The sequence below is a fragment of the Armigeres subalbatus genome, chromosome 3 (genome assembly GCF_024139115.2).
Source record: "Armigeres subalbatus isolate Guangzhou_Male chromosome 3, GZ_Asu_2, whole genome shotgun sequence".
Lineage (NCBI taxonomy): Eukaryota > Metazoa > Arthropoda > Insecta > Diptera > Culicidae > Armigeres > Armigeres subalbatus.
This window is the reverse complement of record NC_085141.1, coordinates 345,358,380-345,378,336: the sequence shown is the minus strand read 5'-3', so window position 1 is coordinate 345,378,336 and position 19,957 is coordinate 345,358,380. Positions and strand designations below refer to the sequence as shown.

Here is a 19,957-nt window from a genome sequence, read left to right as displayed (position 1 = left end):
AGAATCTTGCGAAGTCTTGAATAACTTTTTCCCAACCGTTGGTAAAAGACTAGCCGACATTGCAACTAGACCCTTGTAGTAATTTGCAGCGTGTTGAAAATTCCATGTTCTTAAGTTAAGCAATGAAGTAATGTTGGTAATAAAAGATTTAAACTTAAATAAGCCGTTACTCTGATAATATTTCGCCGAAAATTATTAAAAACAACGCTACTCTCTGAAATATTTAACCTCATTATATCATCAGCAAGATACCCTGATTGCTTAAAAATTGCTAAGGTTATCCCTATTTTTAAATTGGGAGATGCAACCTCATCGTCCAATATCAGTTCTTTCGGTAATAAATAAAATTATAGAAAAAAATGTTAGTTAAAAGATTAACTGACTTTTGTGAAACAAATAATGTTTTAACTACACATCAATACGGTTTTAGGCGAGGTTCAAATACTACCACTGCAATTTTTTTTTCTTTAAAAAAAGACAGGAACACCGTCTTCGACCAGAGGTCGTACAGACTGAACACTGAACACTTAACACCTAGCATGAGACAACGGACAGGACCACATAACACCCAATGGACCAGTGGGGAATTTTTCGATCACGAAAAGTTTTGTCTTTTACCGGGGCGGAAATCGAACCCACACTCCATAGCACATGCGTTCATACGATTGACGTCGCTAACCGCACGGCCACGAAGCCCACTTGTTGCAATTGTTGAATTGGTTGATTATGTTACCCGTGAAATAGAATTTAAAAATATGGTTGGAGGTTCGTTTCTAGATTTAAAGAAAGCTTTTGATACAATTAACCACAGGATTCTATTAAACAAACTAGAGCATTATGGTGTAAGAGGTGTCGGGAATCGATTAAGGTGATTATAGAATTAAGCCCGTGGTGAATTTCAAATTCACCACACGTTTATCTACATACATTTCCAAAACTCCAAATCTGGCGTAATAACTTTCGTACAGTGCCGAAACTCAAATTATGATTGTTCAGCATAACTAAGCAAAAGATCTACCATTATTTCAGCCTCATACGCGTTATGATTCTTTCATCTCGTGCTCTTGAAAAAAAATATTGGAAAAGCACGTGGTTTACAAAATGGCCGCTTTCTGGCTTCATTCTATAATCACCTTAATTGAAAGTTATTTGTCCAACAGGAAACAATTTGTGTCAATACAGGGACAGTGCAGTGAACAACTTCCTATTGACATCGGCGTCCCTCAGGGAAGCAATATCGGCCCATTACTATTTTTAATATACATAAACGACATTGCACGTTTGAACATTAAAGGGATCCCCTCGGGCCTGGTTATTTGCGGATGATACGGCATTATTCTTCACTGGCATCAATCCACAATCTATAATTTCAAATGTTGAACACGATTTGAAACTTTTAACAAATTATTTTGAAATAAATTTGCTTTCGTTGAACCTGTCTAAAACAAAATTTATGATATTTCATTCTTCCAGAAGGCAAGTAGAAGCTGAAACTTGTCCTAAAATCGGCAATGATAACATTGAAAGAGTTCACAATTTCAAATATTTGGGAATAATTCTTGATTCAACACTTTCCTGGAAGGACCATATCGAATGTGTAGAGAAGAAAGTAGCAGTACTCTGTGGGCTAATGCGAAGAGTAAACTCATTCGTATCTCCAAATGCTTTGTTGCAGTTTTACTTTTCTTGCATTCATTCAGTATTTCAGTACCTATGTATTGTTTGGGGAAATGCCAGCAAATCTAACCTCAAGAAACTTCAAACTTTACAAAATCGATGTTTGAAAGTAGTGTTTAAATTACCTCACCTACATCCTACTATCGAACTGTATTCTAATTGTACTCATAAAGTATTACCGATCATAGGGTTATGCGAACTACAAACATGCATATTCATTCATAATATTATACACGATAACACGAAGCATCACATCCACAACACTCGACAGGCAAATCATTTAGTTCGTCTAAGAGCATGTTCTTCATGTTTTCAAAAAGTATCAAAAATTCAACCTGCCAGTCCAGAATCACAATTCTTATGCTAAAATAAGTCTCGTGTCAAGTTTTCAGCTAATTCGGATAAAATTTCGAGGTGGCTCAAGTCGATTTAGTGTTTTTGGGCTATTTTCAATTTTGGAAAAAATCTAACAAGAGCTATAAACGTCGAAAACTCTCGCAACAGCCTCTATACGGAAGCTTTTGGTGTGCTCTACAAGTCTTGCGAACATTGCGATTCGGTCTGTTCACGTTTTGTACCTTTAAAAGTGATTTTCAAGCTTTTAAGTGCATAAAAATACTGTTTCCCCCAAAAGTCGTTGTTCTACAAAATTCTTGAATTTATGGCAAATGATTGCTAATTTATTATATTATTATTCCTCTTTTTTCCCTGAAAATTTAAGTAATATAATTGTCAATGTGCGATTTACCGTTAAATTCTTAAAAATCAGAAGTTGAATATTTGTCATAAATTTGCACGCTGAGATTTCTTCTAACAAGTTATTCAAACAAAGAAGCTTCGATTTCTCTTGTTACTACGATGCACTCAATATTAAAAGCTTGAAGACATATGGTGAAATTAACAAAATTTGGAAGTCGTTTGTTGTAAGCATCAAATATCATATGCTTTGATTTATGTTTTGTTCGAACAACTTGTTTGAAGAAATCCTAACGTGCAAATTTATGACAAATGTTCAGCTTCTGATTTTTAAGAATTTAACGGTAAATCGCACATTGACAATTATATTACTCAAATTTTCAGGGAAAAAAGAGGAATAATAATGTAATAAATAAGCAATCATTTGTCGTAAATTCAAGAATTTTGTAGAACAACGACCTTTGGGGGAAACAGTATTTTTTATACACTTATAAGCTTGAAAATCACTTTTACATGGACAAAACGTGAACGGAACGAATCGCAATGTTCACAAGACTTGTAGAGCACACCAAAAGCTTCCGTATAGAGGTTGTTGCGAGAGTTTTCGACGTTTATATCTCTTGTTAGATTTTTTCCAAAATTGAAAATAGCCCAAAAACACTAAATCGACTTGAGCCACCTCGAAATTTTATCCGAATCAGCTGAAAATTTGTCAGGAGACTTATTTTAGCATAAGATTTGTGATTCTGGACTGACAGGTTGAATTTTTGATACTTTTTGAAAACGTGAAGAGGTCTAATGTACTGTTCTGGGTCATAAACGAATTTCTGTTAAAGGCCCTCGCATATATAACTTACTAACGAATAAATTGAGAGCTATCGCAAACAGGAGTATATTTAAAGTAAAATTATTTCAAAACTATAAAACAAAAATTAAAGATTTAATTTGAAATACTTTAGCCACCGTAATTAATAATAAATTTATGTATTTCGTTTATCTCTTGTTTATCTTTTTTTTTTCTGTATGTTAATGCAGTAGATTGTTTATATTTTATGTTATTTTTTTTCTTTTCTTTCTAAAAATTCCTTCAAAGGATTATCTATCCACTGGAATTATTTTAGTTTGAAATTAAATCAAGTGTCATCTTCTACCGTTCTCGTTACTTTATCAATATTTGTACTTTTTTTTCGGAGTCCATTTCCAGGGGGCTCAACTGAGCTCTTTGGTGTGGGGGTAGTTGGTGGGCCATTAAAAAAAATAGTACTACACCCACTTTGATTTCTGATAGCAATCTGAATAAGGATTTCAAAAGAAAAGCATCAGTATCACTAGTGTCCAATCTACGAAGTACACCGTAACTATGCTATGCTATGCTATGCTGCATATTCAATTCACTCCATTTATTTAGCTTATATTCAAGCAGATAAAACAATAATCACGTCACAATAAATATATGGTTCGAGGCCATACCTTTTCATCCTCAGCTGCGCCCCACGCTCAGCAAGAATTATTCATTGAAACACGAACTGTGTCTTTCAACGGTTTAAGTTATTCAGTTTATCGAAAAACTTACTCAATCAAAATATCATTTACCAGTTCATATGCCTAGTATGAGTTTTCTCTGAAGTGTTCTCACCTGAAAAAGAAGAAAAAACTGAAATTAATAAATTGTTTACATATTGGAAAATTGGATTGGAAAATAATACATTTGTCAAAGAAATTGAAGACAACGTTCGTCGATGAAAATATTTATTATCAATATGAGATGAGCATGGAAATTTGAACTCTTTCCCTATATAAATACTTAGTATACAAGAAAAGCAAAATTCAGATAAATATGAAAAAGTTGTGCTGACCATCAGACATTTCTCGCTTAACTTTTCAAAAGGTCCTAAGTAACATTTATTTCATGAATTAATTTGAGTACTGCAATCAAAGGCTTTCATGTTGTTCTGTTGATTGCGCTATTCAAATTAATTCATGAAAAAAATGTTACTTAGGTCCTTTTGAAAAGTTAAGCGAGATTTGTATCCGTACCAGGGTTTGCATAAATCACTCTTAAAAGATAACGAACAACGATAATGCTACGTTTTGACAGGGCAAGTGAGATGAACAACTCAATTGAATTCAATTTACTTGAACTTGTTCAACTTTCTTTTCGTTTAAGTGAGTTGACGGTGTTTAGACGTTCAATTCGCATTCAATTCGAGCGACTTGTTCAATTCACTTGCCTTGTCTAAACGTAGCATAAAAGAAAGGCAAAAACTGTTGCAAATCAAAGCAAGCCATGATAACAAATTTATCAAACTTGTATAAGTGCGAAAAAACAGAATTGGTTAGGCAGCTTCCACAGTGAAGTGTTGATTCTCATGTGTCGCTCGTTTTGTGTTGGAGACCGCCCAGCTGTGTAGAACAAGCTGAAATGTATCATCAGAACCAGTGCTCCCCGCGTTTGGAGCATAAAAAATATCATTAGGTATAGCCTCTCGAATCAGTTCTTTATCATGACAGTTTGCGAAAAAAGTCTGTCGCGGTATGCTACATATCGCACATGTATACATAAATGATAAGAGAGAAACTTTTTCATTCTCTTTTGAATTCAATCCCTGATCCGTACCCATAGTCTGAATCATTGGCTCCCAAACAGTGGATGACGATCCTCATTTGGGTCGTGGACTAACATTTCCTGGGTCGCGTAAAACAAATCGTGATTCGTTCATTTCATTAATTCAGGCTACATCTAAACAGATAACACTAGATCAACAATTTGACGCCACAATACACGGTTCGAGGCCGCATCTCTCCATCCTCGAATACGCCCCACGCTCGCCAAGTCGTTTTGCACCTGGTCTGCCTATCTCGCACGCAGCGCTCCACGTCGTCTCGTACCTGCCAGATCGGAAGCGAAAACCATCTTTGCAGGGTTGCTGTCCGGCATTCTTGCAACATGCCCTGCCCATCATACCCTTCCGGCTTTAGCTACCTTCTGGATACTGGGTTCGCCGTAGAGCTGGGCGAGCTCATGGTTCATTCTTCGCGCCACACACCGTCTTCTTGCACACCACCAAAGATGGTACTAAGCACCCGTCTCTGGAATACTCCTAGTGCTTACAAGTCCTCCTCGAGCATTGTCCATGTTTCATGTCCGTAGAGGACAACCGGTCTTATTAGCGTCTTGTACATGACACATTTGGTGCGGTGGTGAATATTTTTTGACCGCTGTTTCTTCTGGAGCCCGTAGTAGGCCCGACTTCCACAGATGATGCGCCTTCGTATTTCACGACTAACGTTGTTGTCAGCCGTTAGCAAGGATCCGAGGTAGACGAAATCCTCGACCACCTAGAAGGTATCCCCGTCTATCATAACACTGCTTCCCAGGCGGGCCTTGTCGCGCTCGGTTCCGCCCACCAGCATGTACTTTGTCTTTGACGCATTCACCACCAGTCAAACTTCTGTTGCGGGTGTACATACATTCTGACGGTTGTACAGTTCTGCCCCCTTTGCAAATGTTCGGCTGACAATGTCCATGTCATCCGCGAAACAAATAAATTGACTGGATCTGTTGAAAATCGTACCCCGGCTGTTACACCCTGTTACATCGTGATTCGTACTTTAGGCTTTTATTTTTATGTTTCCAAAATAAACATCAGGTTTTTGAGTTTGGGTTGGAATACAGCTAAGTCTACGAAATCATTTGCGCAACCTTTCATACTTATTTCTTCCCCATATCTTTGATTGGGAAGCGCAAAAAGGTCAAGGATGGGGCGTTAATAAAAAATAAATATTAAAATGAAAAAAAATCAAAAAACTTGGATTTGTTAAAGAATGTTTTGAGAATCCTCAAAATTATCCGAATTTTATTTGGTTGACCCCTCAAAATATTATTTTTTTGGCAAAAAAATCCAAATGGGGGAGGGGGAGACAAAATAGTTTTTAAATATTTGTATCGGCCTAATATGTTTGATTTAAATATCTTCATTTTTGAAACCTGCCCCTGTTTGTTTTAACTAATTACATAGGTAATTACATTTTTACTAATGACATAATGCCTTTGGATGGGAGCTGGTGGTGACAACCCAATCAGGAGAGAATTTATATCATATTGTGTTACAAATTTATATCATATTGTGTTACTAAGTTCAACAGTTTTTTTAACATAGGCTGTTATAAACTTGGTTCAGGATGTTGTTAAAATAACTAAATTTTCTAACAAAACAATGAAACATAACTAATTCTGTTATAATTTTGTTAAGAAAAAATGTGATAATACTGTATCATAACTCGATTATATCAACGGTTGTTATAAATAACTGGTGTTACAATCATGTTATAATCTTATTTTGCCTTCCTAGTCTGAGCATAACGCTATACATATTTTAGAATCCTTCGATACAAAAAACCTGATTAATCCACGCGATGATTGACCTTTCTCATGCATGTTAGAATAGTATTTTGGCCGTAACTTCCGAGCCCATTTTTGTTTATTCTAACCCGTGTCCTTTGTTAAGTGCATGTCTTTCTTCTCCATTCCCGACTAGAAGGTCATATCAAAATTATATCATCATATGTTATTATGTTATACAAAATTTTTATAACAAAATTTGTTAGAAATATGGTGATAAATCACGTGCGAAGTAATTTAGTATAGTCAACTAGTGGACTTTTCGGTGAATTCAATTTCTTCTAGTGGTAAATGTGAAGCATATCATGAAAATAGAAAAGCGGGAGGCTTCTGGAAAACTATCACTCCAGGCAGCGATGGTTCACCATATGCAATAGGGGAGGAGAAGACCGTCAGCTGTCATCGAGAGAAAAAGTGAACTCATTGAAATTTCACACGGTGTGGTATAGAAAATGAAGTATATTTTTGTTATAAAACAAAAACTAAAGATGTTTTTTAAAAAAAATCTTGGATTAAGGGGTTAGAATTTTAAAAGCACACAAAATAGACATGATATCTCGATTTTTATATACGTTTTCGAATTAGCAGTTAATGCTTAAGATTGTTAAATTTCTAACCCCACAAACTAAAATTTGTTAAACTGAACATTTTTTATAACGTTCTAGAGGCATTTTAATCGTCATGTTCTATATCATGCTATGTAAAATTTCCATGATTCTACTTTTTCTCGAAACTTTTCCAGGTGGCAGCACTGATAAAGGAACCGCCCCCATAACGGCGAATTGCCAACGATTTCTTTGATTAATATTTTGGTGGCTCTCTGTTGTGGTTCACATAAAGCCTACTTCGATGTTTTCTAATCTGTGGTCCAATGCACCGAGTTCATCATTGACGTTTGAGCGGTGCGCTGTTTACTAAGAATGAATACTTTTTCATTCATCGAGTTCATGCAAGTGTTCATTTTTAGTAAACAGCGCCCGTCTCAAACGTCATTGTGTTCATTCTGTGCATTGGACCGTTGGATATAATTGTTCCGTAATTCACTCCTAGTACCATTTAACTGCATTTAGTTGAGGAGACGAATGCAGCATGGGCGAGATTGCTGCAACACCGCACGAGGGTGAACGAGGCACGATACAAACGGGCGCGGAACAGTCAAAACTCGATTTTCCGGATGAAAAAGCGCCAGCAGGAAGATCAAGAGCGCGAATAGACGGAGGAGCTGTACCGCGCTAATAAAGCACGAAAGTTCTATGAGAAGTTGAACCGTTCACGTAAGGACCACGTGACACAGCCCGATATTTGTAAGGATATAAACAGGAACCTTCTTACAAACAAGCGTGAGGTGATCCAAAGGTGGTGGCAGCACTACGAAGAGCACCTGAATGGCGATATGGCAGATAACGGTGGCGGTATGGTGATGAACCTAGGAGCACGCGCGCAGGACATGCGACTTCCGGCTCCGAATCTCCAGAAAATCCAGGAGGAGATCGGCCGGCTGAAAAACAACAAAGCCTCTGGAGTTGACCAACTACCAGGAGAGCTGTTTAAACACGGTGGTGAGGCACTGGCTAGAGCGCTGCACTGGGTGATTACCAAGGTTTGGGAGGATGAGGTTCTGCCGCAGGAGTGGATGGAAGGTGTCGTGGGCGAGCCACCCATCGCAGTCGAGCCCTTTCCGTCAACGACCTGCAGCCGTCCTGGTCCTGCGTATGGTGTCGGTGAGGAGGTCTTCCAAAATCCTCGCGCAGGCAAGTACCCCAATGTTTCGCATTATTCCCGTATTGAATCGTCCGCCGCTTGCAGTTCCACACATCCGATCCAGAAGCCACATGAACGACTGCTGCTTTACTACCAAAATGTGGGCGGCTTTAATTCCATAGTCGAGGATTACCGCCTTGCAGCATCTGATCAGTGCTTCGATATCATAGTTCTCGTTGAGACTTGGCTGAATGATGTCACGCTTTCCAGCCAGATATTTGGTTCTGCTTACGAGGTTTTTCGATGCGATCGAAATTCCAACAACAGTCGTAAAACAATAGGTGGCGGTGTACTGATTGCCGTGAATTCTAGTCTTAAAGCAAAAGCTGTCGAAAAATCATCGAGGGACTGCCTCGAGCAGGTTTGGATAACAATCGAACTTAGTGACCGTAAACTGTTTTTGTGTGCGCTATATATCCCACCTGACCGAGTCCGGGATACAGAATATGTTGAAGCTCACTGCAGTTCGCTTTTTAATATTCTATAAATAGCAACTGCGCTTGATGAAATCATAATTTTGGGGGATTTTAATCTACCGAGCATAACGTGGATAACTTCACCCAACGGCTATCTCTATCCAGACACAGATCATTCTTCTCTACACACCGGAGCGGTAAAGCTTCTCGATAGTTATAGTTCAGCAGCATTAGTTCAGGTTAGTTCCATCGCCAACGAGAATAATCGTCACCTTGATCTCTGCTTCATCAGTGATCATAGCACAGCTACATCTTCACTGATTGCACCTGCACCGCTAGTAAAATCAGTGGCACACCATCCGCCGCTGCTCGTCGTGGTCAACCTCGGATTGACGCATGATTTCAATACCTCTTATGAATCCGTATCTTTCGATTTCCGCAAAGCCGACCATCATAACATCACTGAGCTACCGTCTTCCATCGATTGGCGTAACATTCTGGACCTAGAAGATGTGAATATCGGAGCGCAAACTTTTTGCAATGTCTTGGCGTACGTCATTGATCAACACGTTCCAAAGAAAGTTTGTCGTAAGATAGTTAGTCCTCCATGGTACTCCAGCTCGCTGCGACGGTTGAAAACTACTAAAAAGGCTGCTTTACGGCAGTTTTCCAAGCATCGTTCAGTCTCACTGCGCAACCATTATGTTAGGCTCAATTATGAGTACAAGCGAGCCAGTAAGGAGTGTTACTCTCGATATCAGCTTAATATTCAACGCAACCTCAAATCGCATCCTAAACGCTTCTGGCAATACGTCAACGAGCAACGCAAGGAATCTGGATTACCTTCCTCCATGACGCTCAATGACAACACGGCATCTACGACCCAGGACATTTGTTCGCTCTTTTCCGAGAAGTTTTCGAGCGTGTTCTCAAACGAGGTACTAACAGCCGTGGAAATTGAGAACGCTGCGATTACTGCTCCGACCGTCAACCAAACTCTTGGCGCCTTCGACATTGATGCAACGATGGTAACGATGCTTCTTCTCGGCTTAAATGTAGCTTCTCTCCGGGACCCGACGGTTTTCCCTCGGTTCTACTGAAAAGACATTTGGACGTTCTGGTGACCGCGATACTTCTTCTCTTCCAAGCATCAATCAATAGTGGTATTTTTCCTGCTTGCTGGAAAACTGCAAACATGTTTCCGGTTCACAAGAAGGGCAACAAATAACTACCGCGGGATCACTTCGTTAAACGCTGTTTCCAAATTATTCGAGCTGGTTATTTTGGAGCCACTTGAGGCCCATTGCAAACCGTTTCTCAGTAACGACCAACATGGCTTCACGTCTGGGCGATCGACAGCTACTAATTTGCTCTGCCTGACTTCCTTTATAACAAATAGTATGGTACAACGTGCGCAAACCGATGTGATTTACACGGACCTGGCCGCTGCTTTCGATAAAGTGAATTACGACATTGCGATTGCAAAAATGAACAAGTTCGGCATTAATGGTAGCTTCCTACATTGGTTCCGTTCATACCTCACAGACCGCAAGACCGCGGTTATCATTGGAGATAACCAGGCTCCCAGCTTTATTTTTACATCAGGGATACCTCAAGGTAGTCACTTGGGTCCATTCCTTTTTCTATTGTACTTCAATGACGTGCATCTAGCTTTGAAGGCACCACGATTGTCATTCGCTGACGACCTCAAGATGTTTTGTCTAATTCGCTCAACAGAAGATTGTTGCTTTCTCCAACAGCAGCTTGAATTGTTCGCTGATTGGTGCAGACTCAACCGTATGATGGTACACCCGAAGAAATGTTCAGTAATTTCCTTTTCGCGGAAAAAAATCCGATTCACTTCAGCTACCGTTTGTTGAACGCAGATATCGTACGCGTGGACAATATTAAGGATCTGGGAGTTATCTTGGATTCCCAACTCACATTTAAACAGCATGTATCGTATGTTGTAGCTAAAGCTTCTCGGTCTCTCGGATGCATCTTCAGAATCGCCAAAAACTTCAGCGACATCTACTGCCTGAAAGCGTTATCTGCTCTTTATCGCGCTCCATCTTAGAGTACTGTTCTGAAGTCTGAAGCCCAAGCTACAACAATGGCGTTTAGAGAATCGAGTCGGTACAACGCAGGTTTTTGCGCTACGCACTACGCAAATTACCATGGAGAAACCCTGTTCATCTGTCGAGTTACCACGATCGTTGCCAACTAATACATCTGGAGCCCCTGTATGTGCGTAGGAATAAAGCGTGGGCTTTGTTCATCGCTGACGCTCTTCAAGGTCGCTTAGACTGTCCAACGATTCTTGGGCATGTGAACATTAACGTTGCCCCTCGGTCTTTGAGAAATAACCTCATGCTCCGTTTACCTTTCCAACGCACCAACTACAGCATGCAAGGTGCGATTACTGGATTGCAAAGGATCTTCAACAGAGTGGCTTCAGTGTTCGACTTTAGTGTTAGTCGTCCTAATCTTAGACGAAGGTTTTCCAATTTGTTTGCTCTTCGTACATAGTTATACTTTTCGTTTATTTTGTAACTTGTTGAACCATTAAGAGCCTGTACGCTTTAGTATTAGTTTGAATAGCATTATATAAAATCATTTGGGCTGTAAGATGCCTGTTGATAAACACATTAAATAAATAAATAAATAAGCTGGATTGTAGCAACTACCGCGCAATCACATTGCTGAACGCCGCCTACAAAGTACTCTCTCAAATTTTATGCCGCTGACCAACACCAATTGCAAGAGAGTTCGTGGGGCAGTACCAGGCGGGATTTATGAGTGAACGCTCCACCACAGACCAGGTGTTCGCCATACGCCAGGTATTGCAGAAATGCCGCGAATTCAACGTGCCCACACATCATCTATTTATCACCTTAAAAGCCGCATATGATACAATCGATCGGGACCAGCTATGGCAGCTAATGCACCAAAAACGGATTTCTGGATAAACTGATACGGTTGATCAAGGCGACAATGGATCGGGTGATGTGCGTAGTTTGAGTTTCAGGGGCATTCTCGAGTACCTTCGAAACGTGTAGAGGGTTACGGCAAGGTGATGGTCTTTCGTGTCTGCTATCCAACATCGCTTTGGAGGGAGTAATACGAAGGGTAGGGATTGACACGAGTGGTACGATTTTCACGAAGTCCGTCCAGTTATTTCGTTTCGCCGACGACATTGATATCATGGCAAGAAACTTTGAGAGGATGGAGGAAGCCTACATCAGACTGAAAAGCGAAGCTAAACGGATTGGACTAGTCATCAACACGTCGAAGACGAAGTACATGATAAGGAGAGGTTCAAGAGAGTTCAATGTAAGCCACCCACCACGAGTTTTTATCCGTGGTGACGAAATCGAGGTGGTTGAAGAATTCGTGTACTTGGGCTCATTGGTGACCGCCGATAACGATACCAGCAGCTTTAAATATCCTGTTAAATGCAACTTATCTTAAGATTTCGCTTGAAAAACTATTGAAAACAATGATTTTCCTTAACAAAATTGACTTCCTTGTACCTATAGTGGTGCAACTGTACCAATAGTGGCGCGTCTCATAAGAAACCAATGGACCACTATAGGAACCAAAATTAATTTTTACCGCCACTAAAGGGGCAGTGTACCCATAGTGGTGCAAGCAATATTCGTTAGTTGTTGATGTTAAATGTCATCTATCTCATTGTTGTTAGCAAATTTATTAGTTTATCTATTGACTAAGATATTAAAGCAGTAAATTTCCCATAATTATCAATTTTAAAAAATATATACCTAATACCACAACTATTGGTACCGTTACATAACATTTTAGATTTTGTAGTTTTAAATTGCAACCAAATATAAAAAAAAACTTATCAACACGTGCCTAAAACTTTCAACAAATGTATATATATATATATATATATATATATATATATATATATCAGTGGCGTAGCCACGGGGTGGTTTTGGGTATAAAACCCCCCCAAAGACAAAATTTTGGAAGAAATTTTTTTCCGAAATTTTTTTCAGAAAACCCCCCAGACTAATTTTTGGCTACGCCACTGATATATATATATATATATATATATATATATATATATATATATATATATATATATATATATATATATATATATATATATATATATATATATATATATATATATATATATATATATATATATATATAGATATATATATATGTTCACCCAACCAGCGGATGGCAGTTTTTGATGCTGTTCTGCATAAGAACCTTACAGAAACTGTATAATAATTTGGGATATATAATTTCGGAAGATTTTAATAGAATTGTTGTATGGAAATCTTACAGATTTGTATGATTTTAATACAATATCTGTATAAAAATCATACAGAATTGTATATGCCAAGATTTTATACAATAATTGTCAGATTTGTTTTTTTGGTGTTTGTTTTTCACAATATACAACAAACGTATTTTTTAATTCCTTTCTTCAGTCTTAAACTGAGGCCACATCGAAGGTAAAATCAAAATGCCTGCCTGATTAGGACGCATCACAGCTGCGCGAAACGTTAGCAAATTTAAAAACTTTTACATTAGATGAGTTCTCTCATAAAATCTCAATAAGGTAGCACTCAAAACGAATAATGCAAGAGATGGCGTTTTTTCAATGGTAGAAAATCGAAATTTCATCACTATAAAACGGCTTCGTCGACAACATAGATATTATGGCACGTAACTTTGAGAAAATGGAGGAAGCCTACATCAAGCTGAAGAGGGAAGCCAAGCGGATCGGACTAGTCATCAACACGTCGAAGACGAAGTACATGATAGGAAGAGGTTCAATAGAAGACAATGTGAACTACCCACCGCGAGTTTGCATCGGTGGTGACGAAATCGAGGTGGTAGAAGAATTTGTGTACTTGGGCTCACTGGTGACTGCCGAAAATGATACCAGCAGAGAAATTCGGAGACGCATAGTGGCTGGAAACCGTACATACTTTGGACTCCGCAAGACGCTCCGATCGAATAGAGTTCGCCGCCGTACCAAACTGACAATCTACAAAACGCTTTTTAGACCGGTAGTCCTCTACGGACACGAGACCTGGACGATACTTGTGGAGGACCAACGCGCACTCGGAGTTTTCGAAAGGAAAGTGCTGCGTACCATCTATGGTGGGGTGCAGATGGTGGACGGTACGTGGAGGAGGCGAATGAACCACGAGTTGCATCAGCTGTTGGGAGAACCATCCATCGTTCATCGGACGACTGCTGTGGGCCGGGCACGTAGCCAGAATGTCGGACAACAACCCGGTGAAAATGGTTTTCGACAACGATCCGACGGGCACTAGAAGGCGAGGTGCGCAGCGGTCAAGGTGCATCGATCAGGTGGAAGATGACTTGCGGACCCTCCGTAGACTGCGTGGTTGGCGACGTGTAGCCATGGACCGAGCCGAATAGAGAAGACTCTTATATACCACACAGGCCACTTCGGCCTTTGTCTGAATAAATAAATAAAACTACTAATCAGTGCAAACTATGTGCAGGAGATAATCTTTTTACCTCATACTTCATTCCTTTTCACTAATCTCTTCTGAAACACCATCATTTTCCATAAATTTGCAAAATACCTGATTTTTCCATTCAATTTATCGATTTCCAACTACCATTCTTCCATGGTGAACCATGGTGAAAATTGTGAAAATTGTGAAAATCTCAAAACATAGAGTAGCAGACTAATTTAATGATTTTGTGTGTGTTACTTCTACGTGAAGTTAAACGATTTACAATGATTTGGAAATTGTAATATCATCTTCCAAACTTAGACGTACATGTTCATGACAAAAAGAGGCGAAAGTATAGAATTGATAGTTCCGTTAGGAACGAGACGAGACGGACGCAATGAGAAAACAGAACTGTGCAATAAAAATCCCATTCGACTAGATGCTGATGTCATTTTAGGAATTTGGGGACAGTACTCGTCGATAGAAAATCCTTCCGCACGCGATGGCATATGAGCAAGTCAAATCACCTTCCTTTTGCCAGTGGAGATATATCAGCTTCCACACTGATATTCTTCCCTCCCCCTTCATACGGGAGCTTGGCAGAAGGAAGGTCGTGCGATATGTGCCATCACAAATATTGCCCTCCGCTCGCTTTCAAATCGACTTCTATAAAAACATTCTTCATGCCTGCCGTATCCTAACGGAACTCAATTCTATACGTTCGCCTCTAATTCTATCATGAACATGTACGTCTAAGTTTGGAAGATGACATTAGCATTTCCATATCATAACAAATAAATGTAAAATTTTCCTAAATAGAGTTTATAATCTATTTAGGAAAATTTTATATTTTTTTATGGCTTCTACCGTTATTCATTTATTGGCAATACCCTATTTTGTTAAGGAAAATTTCAAATTCTTTATGAAAATTTGATTTTCCTGACAGTGAGATCAACAAAGGCCGGATGACCGGAGGGTATTTAAACTTACAAACAAATGTCATTATTTTTTCAGTAAGCAAGTTTATGAGAGAATTGAGAACTTTTGGCAAGAGTATCAACTTACTCACTCAACTCATATCGCAGATTTCTGTGATTTTTTTAATATGAAAATCAAATAAACATTATCATTGTTTATCTTTTAAAATTTAAAGGAAATCCATAAACTTCGACTAGTTCTAAGTCTATCAAACCAACATGTGCACTGTGCAGTGCACTTCTCTTCTGTATTCCTTTGCAGTCGCCATACATATGTATGCTACAACATATCTCATAATCCTGGTGCAGTAGCAGTATGCATGTGTTTGTCACATTTCCAAAAAAAAAAATAAAAGACATCATCATTGCCATGTGCACAGCTGCATCTCTCTACCTCAACACTTGATGTTCGCCGTCTGGGTTGGTCGCAGTTGTTAATACGACCGAAGCAATTCGTTACGCGTGTTTCACTGAACCGCAAACGGATTCCTTCCTTCTTCCTAAGCACACAACGAACTGCGAGGCACCGAACTCGAAGGAAATATCAACCAAACACGGTTTGCGGGGATGAGACGGTGCTATATCCCGAATGCAAGTGAACACGCAATGTGGCTATAGTTGCAACGAGTTGCAGTATGAAGTGCAATCACACAAGACGCGAAATTGACAAGGAAACCGTGCAGTGGGATGACAGTCAGGGGAAACACAAGGAAAAAAGATGAATCCAGTTCAATCCCATACCTATGCTGGGAATTTCGCGTTGACCCAGCTTCAAGCGTGCAGGGATGCCAGAAAAAAAACACAATACCAAAAGTAGTTCTACTTGAGTACTGCGCTCTAGAACTCAAACCCCAAAATGATGTTAAACAAACATCCGGCATCACTGCCACCAAGTTAGGGCGGTACATCAGCTAGCACTCTCGTTATCTCCAGCGAGATATTTGTGCCATATTTGAATATTATATTCCTTGTCAGCTGCTAGCCACCAAGTCCAACCTCCGCCTCCTGGCTCCTGGGCACAAAGGAAACGTGCGGTGGAAAAGATCCACTCTGCATGTAGAAGCGCATAGAACAGATGTGTGCCACATCGAAGAACCGTGATGCTCAGTTAGGTTTGCCAACTTGGCGCACATTCTACCCTCCTTGGAAAAGGGGAGGCTGGAGTTTGGCGGAAAATTGTGATTTCATTTACTTGGAAGTGATTAGTCTGGAATAGCAAGAAAATCATTTCCACTTGGTCGGATTCACGTACAGACAAACGGAACAGAACTTTCTGTTCACAGGAAAAGTCAACTGAATTTCCTTAGATTTCTGGTGAATTTTGAAGTTGGCTTCCAATTGTTTTCATAAAGAAGTATTCAGTTGAAAATAGTGTTAATTCAGAAAAAAAACATTGTAAACTGTTCTCCATTTTCTTTCCCAAGCTTCAGTGAATCCGTTCGTTAGAACCAGACCGCTTCTTCTCAGTCAACCTCCGCCTCTCAAGTACAGCAACCCAGCGATCCGAGAGAAATGGATTTTTGCTTCGTTTATATTCAGATTTATCTTCGTTCCAGGAGCTAGTTTTGAAGAATTTACATAGCACACACGAACCGACCGGCGCGGCCCTTCAAGAAATATGCAAGCACATGAACGGTCACTTGCACGCTCGTACCTAACCTACTGCTGGTCCCCGCATCGCATAATGTCACATTTGCAATCACTTGTGTCACTTTCCATCGTGGGCAAGGAGGAGGGTCGGTTTCTGGGTCGCCAGAAGAATCACCGAGAGTAAGTGCAAAGTACGTGACAACTCGTTGTAAATTTTGTGAAACTAGTGTTTGGCTTAGCCCACCGAGGCAAGCCAATCCAAGCCAATCCCGGAAGTATGCCAGATGCGTTCCTATTACATATTATTGAAGGCAAGTGTTCTGCTGGGTCCAGGCGGGTCCTTACTCTTCACGACTCGACTGGCTTGGTTGCAACCGATGGGAATTTAATATGAGCTGCTTCGACTGCGGTCGTGACGATGGCAATAATGCGACCAAATTGGTTATGGTTTTGTGGAAGCGTTTCCTCGATTGGGGGTGCGGAGGGATAAGTGGGTACGGGGCGAAATTGCAATCAACGCCTGGATACGATCCGGATGAGATTTAGGTGGGAGGCTTGGAACTGGATTAGGGATGTGTGGAAGGGCGCTGTATTGATGCGAGCGAGCTAAGCTCTCGACGGATGCAAGACTTGTTATGAGTTTAACGCGTGCGGAAGAGTGAGAATGTGAGGGCGAATGTAAACAAATTCAGAAATTTATGAGTTGTTATAATGTGCATTATTTCTTTATGCTTCGGAATGGAGCATCGGAGGTGGTGGCAACATTTGCATAAAATGTAATAAATGTAAACAATATTTGATAGACTATGAGAGAGAATGATTCACATATCATTTATAATTTCCATTATCCATCCGTTAATCTGCTATACTATACTCCGAATCTTTTAAAGACAACCATAATGAAAAAACGTTGTCATAGTGAAACAGGCTAAACGTGTGCGCTGCCGCGCTACACCGTCGATAACTATTGATGCAGTAGGTTGATTGGTTTCGAACATTATTTCTATAAAGCATTTTTTTAAATTTACGTTCTGTCTCAGCTTTATCGTAAATTACTATTTGAGGTTATGGCTTTTCAGTCTTCTTATGCTCAAAAACGGGTTTTACGTTTTTATCCGACGTTTCGGTTACATATATTGTACCTTTATCAAGGATTGTACCTTTACTAAGGTACAATATATGTAACCGAAACGTCGGATAAAAACGTAAAACCCGTTTTTGAGCATAAGAAGACTGAAAAGCCATAACCTCAAATATCAGCCTCATAGACGATCTCTCCTAGTAAATTACTATTGATAATCCTGAAAGCCATTTCCTGTCGGGAATACATATTTTCAGCCAAGTTCACATGAGAATTATCTATTCACAATTATGTAACTTTTATTCTTATTTCCGATGAAGTATATATGAATTGAAACCATTGCTATCCAATGACAACTACTCACAACTGCAATTTACAATTTCAGGATAAAAAAAGTGTGACTTTGCGCAAAACATCTTCGTAAGGGCAACTTGGCCACAAGATTCATTGCTCCTAGAACGTCAATTGAAATTCTAACAAGATTTTTGTTGGAATTTAAGAATAAAATTATTTTAGAAACTAGTGGAATTCAAACAACGAACCATTAGGCAGAGTTGTAGAAAAACCTTCACATTAGTAGTCCACCATAAAACACATTCTGAAATTCAGCTTCTGGAATGAGTTATTGAAGTACTACTAAATGATCGAACGCAAATTACTAAATGATCGATAACATCCTTGAAAGGAACTACACCAAGCAAATTCTGAAGGATTTTTTTGTAGAATAGCGTGGAGAATTTCTGGGGGGATTTAAAACAAAAATTGGGAAAATTTCCCGAGGTATTTCTGTGAAAAGTCTGAAAGTAATATTCGGGGAAGTTCTGTGATGATTTATAGGAAGAGTTCACGAAGGATTATGTAGGAAGAAAAGCGGAGGAGAGTTTGTGCAGAATCTCCGGGATATTGTATTTAAGGAGATTCCTTGGAAAAATCTGGGGTAATACCTGGAGAAAATTTCGAGTTACTTTATAAAGCAATGGATGGATGAATTTCTGAAGGAATTTTAACTTCCATTGAAATTACCTGAAGAACCACCAGAGAAATTTTCGGAAAAAAAATCCCAGGGCGTGGATGGGACATGGCTTTAGAAGAATTTCTTGAGAATTGTGAAAAGAATTTCTGAAATTTCTGAAATTTCTGAAGTAATTTACCAAAAAATCTTGGAAGAATTTCTGGAGGAACTTCAGGAAGAATGTCAGGAGGAACATCCAGGGGATTTTCTAACTGAATATCCGAGGGAGTTTCTTGAAGAGTACCGTGCGGGACCGAAATCCGTACAGCACCGAAATCCGTCCACCTCATGAGATATCGATAAATTAAAGGGGGTTAAAGGTAACTAATGTAGAAATAATTTATCATGTCCTGTTCAGATACTTGGCAGTAAGATTGTAGGGCATAGAAATGGAAAGAAGGCTTTGAAATTAAAATAACTAGAATCAGAAACATATCGCCACCCACCAAACGCAGAGTTTATGCCGCCATTTTGTTTTCGGGTAGCGTATTATTGCACGAAAAGTAACTGTGTTTCTTCGCTAATTGTGAATCATTACATAAGATAATCGGAATACAAATCGAAGGGATCGTTTCTCAAGGTGCGTATTGAACTATTTACAGTGGTGGTTTAGTCAATTAGTCTGCTCCAAATGAAACATTTGATTAAAAAATGGCTGTACGGATTTTGATCCTTTGATTCGAAATCCGTCCACGGAGAACGGATTTCGATTCAGGAGTAATTGATTTAATTCATTATTTTATCATGTTCTTCGTAGTTTTTAATGTGCAAATGTGAAACACTTCAAAAGTAGAAGCCTTAATATTCCTGTATCAATGATGAACGTTTTACTTGCATTCGATTCCTATTTTCTAATGACTTTTTCATA

The 19,957-nt window shown here is 39.3% G+C and overlaps 1 protein-coding gene across 12 annotated transcripts in view; it reads right to left on the bottom strand.

Annotated features, from left to right (window-relative positions):
• Positions 1-19,957, bottom strand: part of LOC134222531 (exostosin-1-like) — a 125,779-nt gene that overhangs the window by 67,038 nt on the left and 38,784 nt on the right. The window contains exon 2 of one of the 12 annotated variants that reach the window (XM_062701686.1): positions 3,966-4,009. The exons of the other annotated variants lie outside the window; for them this stretch is intronic. Within the exon in view, the coding sequence (XP_062557670.1) occupies positions 4,006-4,009 (4 nt within the window). The 3' untranslated portion in view covers positions 3,966-4,005. Of the gene's footprint in view, positions 1-3,965; positions 4,010-19,957 lie in introns of those variants that run through there. 12 annotated transcript variants of the gene reach the window in all.